We start from the raw sequence: 17,618 nt of genomic DNA on the forward strand, positions 1-17,618 counted from the left end.
GAAAATCACAATATTTAGCCGTTGAACAGTATTTGCATTGGAAACTTTCCCGGGACATTTGTTAAATTGAACATACGATTGAACATTCTCACTTCCTCCGTTTCCTTTAAGCTCTTTGTCTGTCCACTATTTTCTTGTCTCGTGTCCTCTGTGTTACGGTAATCCACTGCTCTGGAGTATTGGGCCATAAAAGTCTTTTCCTGTTCTACTTCCTGACTGAAGATGTCTCGGTGACACTGTTGTAATAATCGGAGGCACTTCTATATCACTGTGACTCATTTGTTACATCTATCTATGTTGCATCACATGCCGTGGACCCAGGAAAGATGTAATGAGTAACACCAGTAACACCTGGAATGAACCTGACATTGTATGTACAACCTCCACCGCGTCGGGGCCATCAGCACTTTCTAATCAGACTTTCAATTTCAAAAAAAGCAACTCTGTAAACTGTAAATCTTTCTCCAGAGCGCTGCAGGCTCCTGTGTTTCCCTTTCTCTAATTGTCCTGTGTCTCTGAATCGTAAATCTCTCAGGGAAGAGCCATTAGCAAAAATGGCTGGCATAGACTCAGGGACACTGCAGCTCTATTCAACACTGAGAGGATGTCCAGATACTGACTCAGAACACAAGTGTCTGCAGTTGCAGGCCATTCTCCAGGGTCAGATGACAGCATGTCTGGCTTGGCAGCCCCACTTTTCATGTCAGCAACTAACCAGCCTTTGTTTGGGATTTCTGTGGTTAGAATGGTTTCCTTTCCAAGTCGATGAAGAACCAACTTTTGACATAGTATGCCCCCTGAATGTCACTGTTTGCTAACTGCATCATGGTTTATGATGTGATCTATTTTCCAAATACTGTGTGTCTTAGCAAAGTGGATAAAACCCATGATTGACTCGGTTTAACGGAGGAAAAAACAATATTTGGCTCAATCCTACCTGCAGTAAAAACCAATTCTCCACCGACTAGCGGGCCTTTATTTACAATGCAATGCACAGCAATGCTGTGAGCTGTGTATTTCATCTATTTTATCCAGGTTGACAGTCAGCACTGCGTGGGAAACAACATCTCATAATCAAATATCCTGTTTTAAGTGTTTTTTGGGGAATAAAAGACTCAGTTAGTTGAACAGTAAAATGATTTCCTTTCACAAGCACAGCGGTTTGCTGATGAACATTAAGAGCGACTTGGCAGGAACTTGCATCACGTACAGACAGACGCGGCATGTGCTAAATTAGAATTACGTAGTGGGGATTATCGTCTCTCAGTTGCTCTTCATTATGTGTCATTTACTCTGAGGAAGTGTCTTTCTCAACTTTTCCCCCGTGCTTTTAAATAGATATATAAGTACTTCCCTATCATCTCTGAAGTGGACAGTAATATCTTTGATAGTCACTGTAGAAAAAAAAAAAATCATCCAAGTGTCTTGACTTTGAGATTGGGGAGCAAAGTGTGGGGAATTCATTGCTAATCTATATAAGCATACCTTATTATTAATATAAATCATCTACAAGCCAAGTAGCTGAGGTATAAATGACCTTAACCATTTCATTAAATCTAATTAAATTGAATTTACTTCACAACCCCATAATTTCTGACTCCTTTTTTTAATTTTTTTTTATTCATCAGTGCAGATAGAAATGAGCCATGCTGGAGCTCCTCTGTGTTAAATACATACTGAGTACAGTATTACAAAGTTAATGGAACAGATAATTGACAGTGAACCATAGGAGGTTAATAATAGATGCTTAATTGACTCCTATCAATTTGTTACACTGAACATCGTTGTCAAAGATCCCATTCATCAGCAGAGCAGAGATATTCCCAGCAATGACCATATTTCCTCTTTTATGATCGACACACGGGGGATACACAGAGACAATGAAGTGCTGTAAGAACTAGAAAAGACGAGACTGATACAATGGTATGGCATATATATATATATATATATATATACATATATATATATACACTTTATATGTATTTTATGGCTTTAAAGTTTTACTTTTATTTTTTTTCACATACATGGAGCTCTGACTTGGACCGGCTATGATCTGTTCTGTTACTTCAAAGACATACTTAGGACAGTCTGACACAAGCTTTGTCCGTCAACGCTGAGGAAGTGAGAGTTTATTTTTTCTGACGCCACCGGGCAGATTATGACGGACCCGTCTCTTCAGTGTGAATGGTGAAAGTGTCAGGTCAGCTACTGTCCCAGGCCCTCTGTGTCTCTCCTGACTCCATGGAAGACCTCCGCTGTTTACGCGTATCTGTTTCGCCTTCTTCCTCCTAAACAATTAGTGCGTAAGAAGAGAGGAAACCCGTCCTATGAGAGTTCAACATTCCAGCCGGTGTTGCCAGCTGGTCGGACACCGTGTACACGGACAATACCATTTTCATGTATTCACTCATAATCTGACCAAAACATCAATTGTTCAAATTCAACATAATAGCAGGGAGGACTCTTCCTTTTTTTGAAATCCTCCATTAAATGAAGTTGGAACAATTAAACAGTAAATAATCTGTTCTCCCTCCGTCCTGTTAACTCTCAACGCTAATTTTATGCACCGGAGACTCGTCGACTCATAATCTGAACGCATGTAAATAGTGTGCATCGGAACGCGGGGTTGGCCGTGCGCCATGCATCACTCAGAGGACTTAAACAGTTTGAGAGCAGACTGATAGATGAACCTTGCTGGAGATATGTGGCTGGATGGAAAAGGGAAGGTTGAGAATATTAATCATAGCAATTATTGAAAGTGTTTTTCGCTGACATCATCTTGCGGAGCCATATATCAGCCAGGAGCAGCGTACTTATGACTTAGTGATACAGGCTGAGTGGAGGACATTGAGCTGTAAAAATTAGCAAGTTACACCGAGTGAAAAATGAAGCCATCAGAGAGCCACGAGCAGCCGGCATTTGTTATTCCAGAAGAATTCATTTCAGGAAGTACACTTTGTGGATGTTATTGCGCGTGTTGTCATTGTCTTTACTGTGTGAAATGCATTCTGAAAAAACAGATTTACATCCATTGTGTTGGTCCACTTGGTCATAGTTGCTGAGGTACGCAGTGGTCCGCATATATATACAAACAACTGACTATTTCACATCCACAGGAAACAAAAGACGCACAGACTCAAATTGTAATCTAAAATTGTTAGGTACGTGCGTGCGTGTGTGTGTGTGTGTGTGTGGAGACATTGGTGTCCTCTTTGTTCTGCAGCAGGAAGAAGCAGACACTTGAATCTGTGCTAAGAGACTTCCTTAAGTGGAAGTGAGAAGTATTTCACGGAATTAACTATTAACGGAATCAAATGCAGGTAATGAAGTTCCTCCAAATAACGTGCATAGATCTAAAAAAAGAACTTTTGTAACTGAAAACTTACATTATTATTCCTATGATTTTTGAATAATTATGTTATACAATTGTGTAACTTTGTTAAAATACAATGGACTCAACTTAAGACAAACATAAATGCACATCACGTCTTTGTTCAGCTGCTTGACTGCGGTGAAAGAATCCCATACTTCTTTTATGTGACACTTATTTATACACTGTACCGCTCTTTCGTCATGCTCTGTGTAAGCCTGCGCAGCGCTCCTTCCCTCCCTAAATTTAAGATGTTGTAAACACGCCGTAGCCTCTCTCCTCTTTTGGGTCCCTTGTGTCTCTCCTGCTCCTCACAGCTGCATCAACTCCTCGTGGGCAGCCACCCAATTGGCTGGGAGTCTGCTGCCCTGACCCTGAACCCTGAATATAAGGGGTTAGCCAAGGGCCAGGACAGAGGCTGAGGGTGGGTGTGGTGGCGGAGGTCAGGATAGGGAAGGCGAGCGGGCGGGTTGGGGGGGGGGTTACAGACAGCTATTAAACACAACAGAGGAAGGCCTATCAGGATGTGTCTTTTACAGCTGGCTGGTACTTGAAGGTATCAAACCCTACTCCCACAGATGAGAGGCACGCTAGCAGATGAAACCTGTAAGGCTGGAAAGGATGCGGTCAAGGCTTTTTATTAGGGCAGTACAAGGTTAGTGGAAGGTCAGGGACACAATAATCCCTCCTGTTCAGCCTAAGATATTGATATAAGTGTGTTACCTCTGTCACACAATACTCACTCTGTAGATACCGCATGGCTATGTGGTAAATATGATGCCACAACCAGATGCCAGTGCAGTAAACAAATGAGATGAAGCTCAGTGCTTCTGGTTGAAGGCCCGGGGATCCCAGAAGTTTTGATGAGCAAATCAGACCTGAAATTCAAACCACAAACAAACAAACATGGGAGTTGTGAAAAGGGAGACGCACTTCCCCGTCTTGACCCGTTCGCAAAAGAGTTGGCTCTTCGGCAGCTGACTTTAAAAGCTACAGCTGTCATTCAGCGCACCATCTGGGAAAGTCGTCAGCACAGCGCTCACAGTTGCACTCATCATATAATGAGATGGTTGATTTTCATGCCACAATGCAACTGAAGCTCATGTATGCATTAAAAAAATGTTTCGTTCGAAAGTAAACTTTTCAGTGGACTAAAAGTTTTGTCCACAAACATGTTGAAAATCCATGTATCACCATCATCACCATCATCATCATCACCTCCAAATGACCCTGTCCCACCAACATCTCCCCTTTCTTAACCCTTCAACCCTTCTAACGCCGTCTCGTTCCTTGTCTCATTTTCATTACAGCCCTCCTGCGGGGACTTGAACTTGTCGCCCCTCCCGGACTGAGGTGACAGCTCACTAAATCACTGCCTTTTAGTGGCGCTGCCCCCCTTTTTTTTTTATACACTTTAATCACCAGACTCCAGTAACCAGGAATATTGGGCCCAGTGTATGGAATTCTCCCCATAAAAGAAAAGGCAGAGGCCACTGATGTGCTTCTCATGGCAGAATCGCTGCGAGAATTCATCTTGTTCTTGCTGAGACAGTGGTTGGGGGGGGGGGGGGGATTGATGGAGGCGGGTGCTCTTTCTTACGGGTGACAATCAATCGCTCAGGATCAACAGGTTTGAGGCCGTAAACCTGAGGTCATCTCCTATCTAGCTGACAGTTTCTCATCTGGTGATGCCGGTGTTAATGCTGGTGGGAGGCCTTGGATTTTGTTTGTTATTTATGGTTAGTCACAGGTTTAGAAATCGTTCTGAATGATCGGAGGCTATTTTTCACACCGGGTCTGTCACCGCTTTAAAATGGTTAACCCCCTGTGTTCACACTGGGGCTGTGAGGAATGGAAAGCCCATGGTTATAGAGGCTGTTGTGTGGACGGACACCAGTTTTGTTTCGGCAAACCTTTATTTTGAGAAAACATGTACAAATTACCAGTCTTGCTTGTCATATATCAGCCCAATCATTTTTCTCAACACTCATCCCTCCTGCCCCTCATCCCTCTATTTCATCTCCAACCAGAACCAATCTCCATCCTCCCTGAGGAAACCCACTCCGTGCAACAGCGAGGGTATTTAGAGCTGGTGTTGACATTGGACAAGCACATTAGACAAATATCCCCAACTCAAAACCGCGAGACAAATGACAGACCTGAACCTCGCTGTGTTCTGGCAGCAAGTCTGCCGGTCTGGCTTAGCTGCGGCCAGCTATCCAGCACAGGCGACGTCTTATGGCAAGAAAAAAAAAACTGACCACTGAGGAGGGTCGGTGGATTGATGAAAGGAGACGTGGGGGCAGAGGGTAAAGCAAAAGATGGATAGAAAATGGAAGGAAAGGAAGAAATAAATGTGATTAATGTTGAAAAGGAAGAACCAGAAGCACTGCAATTAGGTTTTAGAATGGTATTATCACATAACTGTAAAAACGTGCAGTATTTACACTTTGTCTGTGGCACAGATTAAATGATTATATTTCAGCTTCAAATGTTAGGAGGGGGGGGGGAGACTATATGTGGAGGAAACCAGTAACTCCCACAGACAACCAGGTGGTGGAGTTGATTATGGATGGACATTACATCACTTCAAGGTGGAAACAAACACACATACCCACACACAGACATCACTCAGCCCGCAGACAGGGCCCTGTGACAAGCAATCCACACACACTCAGCACATAACCACACACATGCAGGCAGACAGCGAAGCGCACCACACACACACACACACACACACACACACACACTCTTCAGAGATATGGGGCCCGTTTTTTTGACAACCGCCAAGTTGACTTGGCATTGGTCGGGATTGGACTGATCCAAGAAAAGCAAAGCAGACCCACGAGAGAGCTGGGGCTTTTGTGTTTGTGGAGTGTCACACTTCATCACGAGGGAAACCCATAACAGGCCCAGGAAGACCTTTGAAGCTTTGGGAGGGGTGTGTGGGAATCGCCTCTGTGGCTACCTCTGATGTCAACTCCAATATTCTGATTGCAGGCTATTTCCTGGATTAGGATTGTGTTTGTCGGCTGAGAGGGAAACTGTCTACGGATTGTATATCAGAAAGCAGATGAGCTAGGTTCAACATCCCACCAGACAATTTATAGATTATAAACATTGGCCGTGGTGGTACATAATCAGCTAAGTTACTGTGTTCATTTACTAGTCATTGAGGCGAGGATTTATCCTAATCTGTAGTCCATTGATAATTCAGATATGAAATGATTGTTTCAGATGTCCATCTGAGCATTTCATTTACAAAATGTATGCTTTTTTATTATATTGGATTTGTGTTGCATAGCAACTACAGGCTAAATGTCCAGTGGTTTGGATTACTAAGAGCTACATGTCTCTGTAAACCATTAGACTACAGATCCTGTATGTGGAACAATGTTTGGCAGCTGGGTCAGGTGATAGCGTTGCGTGCAGTTTGCTTTGGCTACTTCAAAATGAGTGGAATGGTGGTGCACTTTAATCGGCCACATCCTTTTGGCCGCGGCTTCACAAGCTCCTCCACCACCAGAGCCATAATTTGATTCTACGGACGCTAGAAACGGGGCAAAACTATTTCAAATCAAGGAGAAATATTCAGGAAATTACATTTGTACTTAGGGATGATACGTTGGTTTTGAATGTTGGAACGCTCTTTTCCTGTAGTGCTGGAAAGGTCACAGAGTGATTTCTTAATACATATATTCATTCATTCATTCATTCCGAATGGATCCAGTTACAATTAACTTTTTTTTTTTTTTTCAATATAAGCAAACTGTTGCTGGAGCAATGATTCATACTTAAGTGCACTTGAGCCATGCAGTTTTCAACATTCATCATTTTCTGAGCTTTGGCAATATGAATGGCACACTATCTGTCTGGTGGTGGGTTTGTCAGCGCGGTGATCACCACTCCGGTCCAGTAATATCTCAGCGAATGCGGGGCATTGCCACGAAACTTTGTGCAGACATTCACAGCCTCCAGAGATTGAATCTTATTGACGTTGGCAAACCCCGTGACTTTTCCTCCCGAGTCCACCGGCAGGATGACATTTTAGCTTTTTTAAGGGAAATGTCTTGACATCTATTGGAGGGATTGCCTCTCAGGATGAATTATATAACTTTCCTCTGACTTTTTACATCTGAAAAAGAATTTGTCCAATGCTACAGTACAATGCAGGCCATTCAGGTTTATGATTTATTGGTTTGGTTTAGTTCATGTTGTGATAAAAATGTTTCTACATTTAACATTATACATGTCATCATACATTGGAGATTTCACAAAATATTGTAGTGCTTGATGAAATGGATGTCAAAACAGGTTGCACTGAACGCGCCACACTCTAACATGAATTTATAAAAAGGCCCAGAAATATTTATCATTGTAAAGACTACATAATAGGTATCAGCGGCGGCATATGAGGCAAAACACTTTCCATCCATTTTCAGACTTTAAATTGTGTACTGGGGGGGTTTAGAGAAAAAAAAAACTCAATTACTGCTTGCAGACTGGGACTGTTGTTAAGGACGGTGCCATGCTCAAACACAATTTGGATCAAACCATGACTTTATTTCACATTCTCTCACATTTCCAATCAAGGACCGATTAGCCTCAGACATTAATGAGCCTACTAATCCATTTGGGCCCCTCATGATAACAGTTAATTGTCTGTAAAAATGTGTACAGATCCCCGTTTGGGTTGTTTACTAACTGATTTGGATGTGGTTAGACCCTAAAGAGGCATCATTACGCTGATAGTTCTTTGGAAAATGAGCTCCTGATGGAGGCAACACCAGAGGAGTAGAGTTAAGAATGCACAAGGCTGCTGTAAGCCCCTGCTCACTTGAGTGCAAATTTATCACTATCTTAAGATAACATTTGGCTGTCATTTGCACTCATTACACTTCATCTATAATTAGAGTTTTCTGTTTTGCTTACTGCACTATGGTGAAAAAAGTTACTTTTTTTTTTCTTCAACATAACCTATAACTTTATCCCTTTGAATAGACTTTGATTCCCACCGTTAAGTTCCAGAGGAAAAGCAGGATCAGAACTACACCATGTTAAAAGAAAATTGTTTAATTTGGCACCATTTCCTCTGTTTTATGTTTGTGGTTTGGTTGAAACCTAAATCGAAATTACAGTCAAATTCAAATTCAATTTGTGTTTTGCATGAAGTTGGAAAAATAATTTATTCTGGCTTTCGTTGCAGCACAAGGTTCCCTTTAACATCACTTGAAATGTTTAGTGAAATAGGAATTTGAGGTTACTGTGACAAGGTTCGCTGCCCACAGTCCTCTGGCTTTCATTTCATCAAAGGTTTGTCACAGTCACAGAATTCAATCTTATGAAACAGTGCCAGTGTTTATGATTGCATGGATAGCACTTTAAATTCAACAATTTTGGATTGAAAACTGAGAAAGAAACACAACAAAACAACTATTACGACTGTAGTAAAAATGAATTTACACTTCAAATGCATTATATAAATTGTGCCTGCCTTGTGCCTTGTGTATGCAACTACAGTGAAGTTTTTGTATGGTTTTAGAAAGATGTAAATGTACCACACTGTGTTGTAGTGCAGCATACTGTATGTACTTGCTTTGTCGTGTTGCTGAAGGAGCCAGAAGTGTGTGTGTGTGTATGTGTATGTATATGTGTGTGTGTCTGTGTATGTACTGTATTCTGGCCACTCGGTGTGCAACCTTGGCTGGCCTGTTCTGACACTCAATTTATTGTCTTGTGATTTGAGGCCTTAGTTTCTCATTACAGCCAAACTTTTTGTGTCCTTGTGTGACAAAAATTAGTTTGTGTGTGTGCGTGTAAATCACCTGTCATATGCACATGCTCCTTTAAGAAAAGGCCAAGGGTGTCATTTGATTCCTGCTTCCTTGCTTTCATATTTATGCGTCTCATATTCATGTCCATTGGCTGTGTCTCCGTTGGGCTATCCATCAACACTTTTTATTCCCACCGCACCAACAATATGGACATAAAATGCTTTTCTTTTTTACGTCAGCAAAATGCTGCCACAAATAAAACCAGAACAACACACTTCTTTATTTGTCAGGGTAATAAACTACATAAATTAAAACTGATAAGTGACTAAAATTGGCGTTAGTCATTTCCTGTGGGCTGGGGTTTTATGGAAATTACCAGAGGCAGTGAAGCTGTATTGTAAAGTATTACCAACAAATTGGAAAACATAGGTGATATATAAATGAATTTAAAAACTGAAGGACAACCAGACCCAGGAGTGTGTGCCCTGCTCTCTCCTCCAAGGCAACGCCATTTCTCAAACCAACATGTCAAAGAAAGAGTTTGGAAAACAACTCATCCTGCCAAATTAAATGTCCAGCAAACATACTAATTAAACACACTAATTAATTTGTAGACTTTGTTGCACTGATACTTTTATTGTATTTTGTTACATCTGCAGAGAAAGTGAGTTTAAATATAAATTGTGGAGTTATATCTCAATTAAATGCTTTGACTATACACTCCGATTAAAGCCACAGTAAATAATAACACAAAATTGCCCGTGCTAAATATAACACAGTAAATAAATATTGTAAATGAAGAAACAAGGAATCACTCAAAGAAACAAGGGAAGAAAGTACACGTCCTTAGTTATAAACATTACATCTTTTATTTCCTCTGCTTTACAGGAATCAATAAAATAAATCATATCTAATTACCCACGCGCACTAAATCAAAACATTATTCTCACTTTAGAAAGTAATCTATGTTCTCGGCACTGTCTGTACCACAAATGATGCTCATCTGCAGGCTGCATATTTTGTCATACATTTGGGAAAAATATGACAAAACAAAAACAAAAGGCAGCCTAGTTGAAAGCAATGGGATGAAGAGACGTCTGTCTCAATTTTGTACACTCAAACAAAATCAGTTGCCTTTGGCCTGCTTACGGGTAGAGGGTGAGTGAAGCACACGAAAGCAGTGCAATTATTCTGCTCTGGCACAACAACAGAGAGCAAAAAGTGCATCAAAGGCTTTCCTTTGAGCAAAACAGAGAAGCGCAACCTATGTGTGCATGGACTTTTGGTACTCTCTGGAGACACGTGAGGCAAAGGATGCGTGTCAGTGTCAATATTAGAAAGTGTAGAGCACTTTGATTATGTTACACAAAACTATCTCACTAAACTGTAAATGAAACATTTTCTAAAGTTTATTTCCTCACCATGTGCGTAGTGTATGAAATCACTTTATTGGCACACATGCAGAAAATATGGGGCATTTTTGTATGTATGCAATTTTAAAATAACAAAGATTTCAGGCAAAAAAAAAAAGAGAAGCTTCTACAGGTTAAAGTGTGTGTGTGTGACCCTGGCTCTGTTAAAACTGGAGTGGAAGTATTGGTAACATATGTGTTTGTCCTGCTAATTCAGATCAACAAATATCTTCTTCGAAAAGGGTCTATTATTCCAGGTTTATAACACATATGTATATATATATATATATATATATATATATATATATATTTATATATATATATATATATATAAATATATATGTATATATGTATGTATATATATATATATATGTATATACATATGATCTCACAGTATATACATATACATATGTACATGACAGACATAAGAACAACAAAGACTTTATCACAGTAATGTGCATATGCACCGTTGAGTCTAAATATGTCGTTCATGTTATTACATTTTTTTGGAAATGTCTTAACGTTTTTTAACTACTTTGTCAACACTGTACTCATATTTTAAACTGAACTTGTTAGATTTTCCATCAGGCATTGTGAAGGGCATCTTAGTGGAGAGAAAGGGTCCTACCAACCCGGAAGTGTAGCTCTCACATGTTTTTGTGTACATGTACCGGCTCCTGAAGTCTGTTGCCACATTTCTCTGTGTTTTTGGAGTTACTAGATTATTACACCGACAAATAATAACATGAAAGTGGTCGCTTTGATAAGGTAGACGAGCTCCTTTGCTTTTACTGTCTCAGAGACCTGTCACTGGTGTTTATTAGCGTTTATTAGCCGTGCTTGAATCCCAGATGTGTTGCTGAAAACTAAATACTAGATAACTTTCACTTTATTTTCTTATCTCTAGAATACAATACAATACATAATACAAATAGATCGTTCCGTGGCTGAATATTAATGCTGCCACGACACAATTCTATATCGCTTACTGCACACGTGGCTCTGCATCCTAATTTTTCTAAACACAGCTTCACCTCTGTGCCTATTTCTCATGCTGTGTTCCAGTGGGGGCAAAGACAGCTGCTACAACATGATGCAGTGTGTTGCTGCTGGGCACCGGATCGTAGCTTTGGCTAACCTGCGTCCTGCTCGCTCAGGTGAGGAAGATGGGACACTGGGGTTTAGAAGTGATCTACAGGGGCCGAATGGGCTATTTGGGCCAGCCAGCTGCACTTCTGCAGACCAAGAAACTCAGAGCTGTGCATCATCAAAACACTGCAGTGATGTATGAGCTGCAAGTTGCATGATAGATATGCAAGGCTACAAGGCTTCAGCTGGACTGGAACTTATAATATTATTTTATTTATTTAACCAGGAAAAAACACTTTGAGTGTGTGCTGGGCAATACACAGTTACTGACAAAGTAGAACAAGGGAACAGACTGTCAGCTGTCCTATAAAAGCCTATGATAATCAAATAAGCAATTTTCTGGATCAGAATTAAAAAAAACATAAACCACACACAATCATAAATCAGAGAGAACATCTTCAGACAGATGTGTGTGCCTCCAAGCCGTCTAACGTTCTCCTAAAAACATCCAGTGAGACCAAGCCTATTAAAATAATATAATTATAAGAAATATTATTCTGTGATATTTATTAACACTGTGTTCAATATTCACATGTAAAAATATATTGGCATTTCTGGAACCTTTTGCAGGAACACCCTGCTCTCACTCACACCTTTAAATAAAGTCCCACCCAGAAGCTGCCCTTTACAGCCCCAGTGCGATCTGTTCTCCACTGAGCACCTCCACTAAAGCAATTAGGGTTTTAAGGTCTTGTTCAAGGCTTTCACAGTGGTGATAATGAGGAAGGGGCAAGTGGTGCACTTTCATTTTTCAACCACCCAGATTTATTCTGCAGGTCTGGAGGACAGCGCCAGTGGACTTTGAGTCACAAGCCACCACTGCTTATCTTTTAATTTTAAGCTATTAATGTTTAGATGTATGAAATTCACAGAAATAGTCTAGTTGTCACAGTGACAGAAGTTCATTTTCATCTTATTTGACCAATATTTATGAAACAAAGTTTTATTTTTGACTACTCTATTCAGTGCTTACTTTTCCAAGAATGGATTTTCAGCTTTTTCAGTGTTTTCTTTTTTGCATATTTTTTGTTAATATCTGTATATTATATAGTATTTAATGTTGTATCGATGAATTGTTTTACTGCCTGGCAGAGAGTGAATCTGCAACTGCTTTCATATTAGAAATATAAATTCCTTGCCATAAAACATTTAATCGTCTTTTATCAATACTGCAGATGAACTGGACAGTTACATGTACCAGACCGTGGGCCACCAGGCCGTAGAGCTGTATGCTGAAGCCATGGATCTGCCTTTATACAGACGGACCATCCAAGGCTCCAGTCTAGACACCAGCAAAAACTATAGTGAGACAAAAGGGGATGAAGTGGAAGACCTGTATGAGCTGCTGCAGCTTGTCAAGGTAAGTCTCTCTCACTATTAGTGAGAGATACATAAAGGGATGTTCTTATCTTGGTTAGGGGTGTGTCTCTCAGCGGAGATGCTGTCTCACTTTGGGTTTTCAGAAAGTGTTTATACAGTATGTGTAGCTCATATTTTTGAAAGTGCTATTGTTTCACACAAAAAAACAAAGCAGCATGCACTCCACTGTTATCCTCATTTTTTCTAACCTTTAAATGTAGCCTAGTATTTAATTTTGCTTAAGCCTTACTTTCCTATAATAGCTCATGGGAAGAATATGTGTTTCTCTCTGATCTCTATACACAGATTCTGCATGTGAATATGTTAAATTGTCACCAGACTATACAGCCAATGGGTTCTGAGACTGAGTTCTCATATGGTGACAGAAATGTATCTGTTATGTAAAAGCAACCCTACAATAATAGAATACTCAAAATCAAATCAAAATAAACATTTTATAAAGCCCTCAAGTTTTAAACATGGTGTTAGACACATAAAGAGGCTTTGTTTGTTTGTGAGCATCTTAATTAAAAATGTAAATGATAGATTTTGATGATATTTTCTATATAAGTAGGTCATGGCCCAATGAAGAAAGGTTGGTGATCCAGACATGGATGTGGAATCAGATTTAAAAAGTTAACCTTTGCAAGATAGATGAGTGTATTGACACTGTGGGAAACCGAGCAGCCTTGCCTGAGGTTTGCATTAGTATTATGGTACACAGTGGTTATGCAGCCTCACTTTTGCCATGCTTTGTTAAACATACACCCAAGCGTCTATCCTTTTTTTTTTGACTGGCCACATACACATGCTTGACTGCTCTCTAGTGAAGAAGCTCTCAGAGCGCTATTAAACATCTCGTCTTGGCTAAGGTTCATGACATATGTCACACTGTTGAGATGTTTAACAAGTCACTCTGTGTGAATTCAGATTCACTTAGTGGCCCATCAGCACCGTCTCAAAGAGGCTGTGCTTGTCTAGCTTCATCTGGCCTGTTGTACACTAACAGTCCTTAGCACCTATGTAATGTTGCCGTGGAGATTAAAAAGCCATGTCGCTGCTTTTAGTCCGTCTTATTTACTTTGTCTTGATTCCAATTTCAAAGTGTTTCAAAGTTTTCTTTTGTCGTACTCTGGGAAAATAGTGTGCCTGTTGTATCAGTCTATGAATTTTGAGTGTGTGTGTGTGCAATGAGGTGTCCTTCAGCACCTGACTTCACAGGAAACATTTGATTTTTTTTTAATCTCACTTGACAGAAGATCAGATGCAAAAAAATGTATCACCAAATTAATAATTCATCAGATACCACTTTTGCCACGACACTGAAAAAATATTAATTTGATGCCAAATTATGTATGAGACCTCGGTAGTCCAATGTGGTGCAGGGTGGCTGACTGACAGGTATGAGACAACTGCATGTGTGTTTAACACACTGCTGGCATTCCCTACCTGACTGCCTGCAGCCACCTGGACACACACTTTTACAGCAGCTCTTCCTGCTGTCAGCACATACTAGGTGTAATGCATTTTCCCTTCTGCACTCCCACGTAATCTCCCAGTTTAGCTCATAGCATCCAAATTGAAGTGCTTCTTATGGAATGGTGGATGAGAGTTTGTTGTTGAGCTGGGAGTTGCTTGATGTGGTTTAAATATGAAGTGGTGGGGTGTGTGGTTTTTCTTGTCGGTCTGTGTGAAGACATGTTCATCTGCAGCGGGGCTGCTCCAGGGTCCCTGCATGTCGGCACACCTCCTCAGTGGCAAGGGCCAGTCAGCCTGCCTCAGGGCATTTTGTGCCCTCTGCATGACTTTCTTTGTTGCCTTCTTTACAAATCGCCAGTTTTACACATGCAGCTACACGAGACGGATCGTGGTTGTGTTTTCTTGTTAGTTCCTCATTCACACAGTCCAAATGATGGTATTGGCGGGGATCTCACAAGTGTTTGTAGTCTAATAGTCTCTGCTTTGTGATGCAATATGCCATTCCTGCTTGTGGTAAGGACTCTAATTGCAAAGGGCTGCTAATTTCCCATTTCCAGGGCTACACTGGTCTGACCTCACCAGTCAGACGGGCCATAGATCATGGCAGTTGGACTCCCATGGGGCCCTCACAGGCAGGCAGACCTCCAGTCATATCTCCGTTTACCCCTCTCCCCGTCATCAACAGACCTGCACCGTAAACAACAGGCTTCCTCTCATACTCGCTGAGTGATGTCAACCATAAGAATACAACTTTATCTCAAATTTCAGGTTACTGCTCTCTGTAGTTGCTTGTTTTCCCCCCCCTCACCGTGCTGACTATTCAGTAGATTTACCAACTTGTACAAGTTGTTTTGCATGGTGAAGGGTAACAAACTTAAATAGAGGAAATCCTGATACTTAGAAACACACACACTTCTGTCACAGCATCGGAAATCTTATCTACTAGTTGTGGTCACATTCTGTTTTTGTTCATCAGATATGCTTAGTTTACTATTACATATTTATAAATACATGTTTTTCTCACCGTAAAGTTTGTGGTGTTGTTGATTAGTGAAGAAAATGATAGAGGGGAAGGAAAAAAAACACATGATAATGAGCTGTTAAGTCACCCTTACGGAAAAAGAACAGTTTCAGCTTGAAAAAAAGTGTTCTGTTTGAAAAGTGTGATATTTTGAAAGATTCTTTCTCGCAGTTTGAATTAATTACAACTTACAAGATTATATTTGGCAAATGACACTTGAGCATAGATGAAAGTTTTTTTTTTTTTCTTCTCATATCCGGAGTTGATGAGTTTTAAGTGGATATTCTTCCCTTTTCCCCCTCCTCATTTGAAGGGCTCGTAATAGAGTCGTAGCATGAGCCAACAGTGCCATCTACAGACCATTCCCAGAGCTGACAAACTGAAGAAACTCTAGGATGATGTTTGGAGCCATTCACAAGATTCAAAGGAGGAGATCATATTCTTCAGACCCATTGTTGATAAAAGGAAAAAAAAAACAATTATAATAGGAGAAAAAATGAGCCGTCCATCCTCTGGTAGTAATGATAATGGCAGAATGACAATGCAGCCCTATCCTTGGCCCCTTTGCTCTCATCGCTGCTTGTGTATGGTGCCGTGTCTTTGAAGTGTGTAACCTGATAGACATTCAAGCCACAGCATCTCATCCTGCTTCAGTGCTGATCTTTGAACCTGTTCTTTGAGCGGGAGAAACAACAGTTTTTTTTTTTTTCAGCAGTGGGTGGAATCATCAAATTTTTTTTACATCTATGGTCTGTAAAAAGGGTATATTTTCATAGAAGTGATTATGTCCTTGTATCCTCCACCAGCCTCCCACTGGACACCAGAAAAAACATTTAAATATAAAATCTATCCAATTATAAAATGTTGATTTGCTCTGTGTCAGAGATTTAAGCTCGCAAACCTATTTCCAGACATTTTCCCGATTTTTATTTTTATTTGTTTTGCCCATACTGTAGGTTTTGTGTCCATACTTGATGTGTGCGGCTGGTCTGGTGGCCTCTGCTGTGATCTGCTCTGATGTGTGATACAGATCAGCAGTGTCAGTCACCGCTGGCTGAAACGCCAGTCCCCCCGAAGGCCCGCAGAACTCCTCATATTAGTCATATCACATCCCTCAAGTCCTTTATGCTTCCCTCTGTGCTCTGTGACCTGACACAGTGGCTCATTATGCCCCGTGACCCTGCTTGTGTGTGTATGCGGGCGCGTGCATGCTCGCGCTTTCAAGGTCAGGTCAAATAGGACCTCTGTTACAGGACAGCAGGTCTATTCTCCTCTGTTCTCCTTACACACCTCTGCCTATTCTTTTTGCTCCAGTTTCAGCACTCTTTCAGCGCTCATATCCATAGAGAAACTCACTAAATGCCGCTATTTTCACGATAGTTTTCAGCACGTCAAACGTTTTACTATACAAAGATGCAGTACGTTGAATCAACATGTCCATTATTAAACAAATATTGGTGAGTTTTAGAAGGCAGCAACCGGAGGATTGGTCACTTGTGGTCATAGACAGTATTTAAAAACATAGTAATTATCTTGCAGCGTCTCTGTAACCTTTTTAGCTGATGAAAAAAGACAGACATTCATACTCATTAGAGTGATGAAGAATAATAGATGATATCTATGCATATGCTCCTTTCTGCCAGCTCTAATTAGCAGCACTGTGACATCTCTGTTGTCCTTTGAGGACGCTGGAAATGTTACTTTCAAATCAAATTTCGTATCTTGTAATGCATCTGACATTTTAGGAACACTGATTTTTTTGTTGTTGTGAGAGCTGATACTCTGGGTCACTTAACACTCAAATTAATCACTTCATGTAATCAGATGATAATATTGTATTTTTTTCTGCAGGAGGGTTGTATTAAGGAGGGCACTGAACCCTCTGGCCTTTTTGAAGATGAAACAGTCCCTTCTTTTGGCGTGTCTTTAAATGTTTTTTAGTGAGACAATACCTCTCAAACATTACCTCTCCATTATCGACATCAGCAGACAAGAGCGAGGCCCTGTGAGATTACAGGGGCAGTCTGTCCACAGGTCCAAACATTCTTTTTCAT

General features: G+C 40.6%; 1 protein-coding gene across 1 annotated transcript in view; it reads left to right on the forward strand.

Moving 5' to 3' along the window:
- Positions 1-11,176: 11,176 nt before the first annotated feature.
- dph6 (diphthamine biosynthesis 6) overlaps positions 11,177-17,618 on the forward strand; it is a 54,795-nt gene continuing 48,353 nt past the window's right edge. Inside the window, exons 1-3 of the mRNA XM_058615997.1 lie at positions 11,177-11,324; positions 11,622-11,713; positions 12,881-13,065. Of these exons, the coding sequence (XP_058471980.1) occupies positions 11,302-11,324; positions 11,622-11,713; positions 12,881-13,065 (300 nt within the window). The 5' untranslated portion in view covers positions 11,177-11,301. The remainder of the gene's footprint in view (positions 11,325-11,621; positions 11,714-12,880; positions 13,066-17,618) is intronic.

This window comes from Solea solea, chromosome 18 (genome assembly GCF_958295425.1).
Source record: "Solea solea chromosome 18, fSolSol10.1, whole genome shotgun sequence".
NCBI lineage: Eukaryota > Metazoa > Chordata > Actinopteri > Pleuronectiformes > Soleidae > Solea > Solea solea.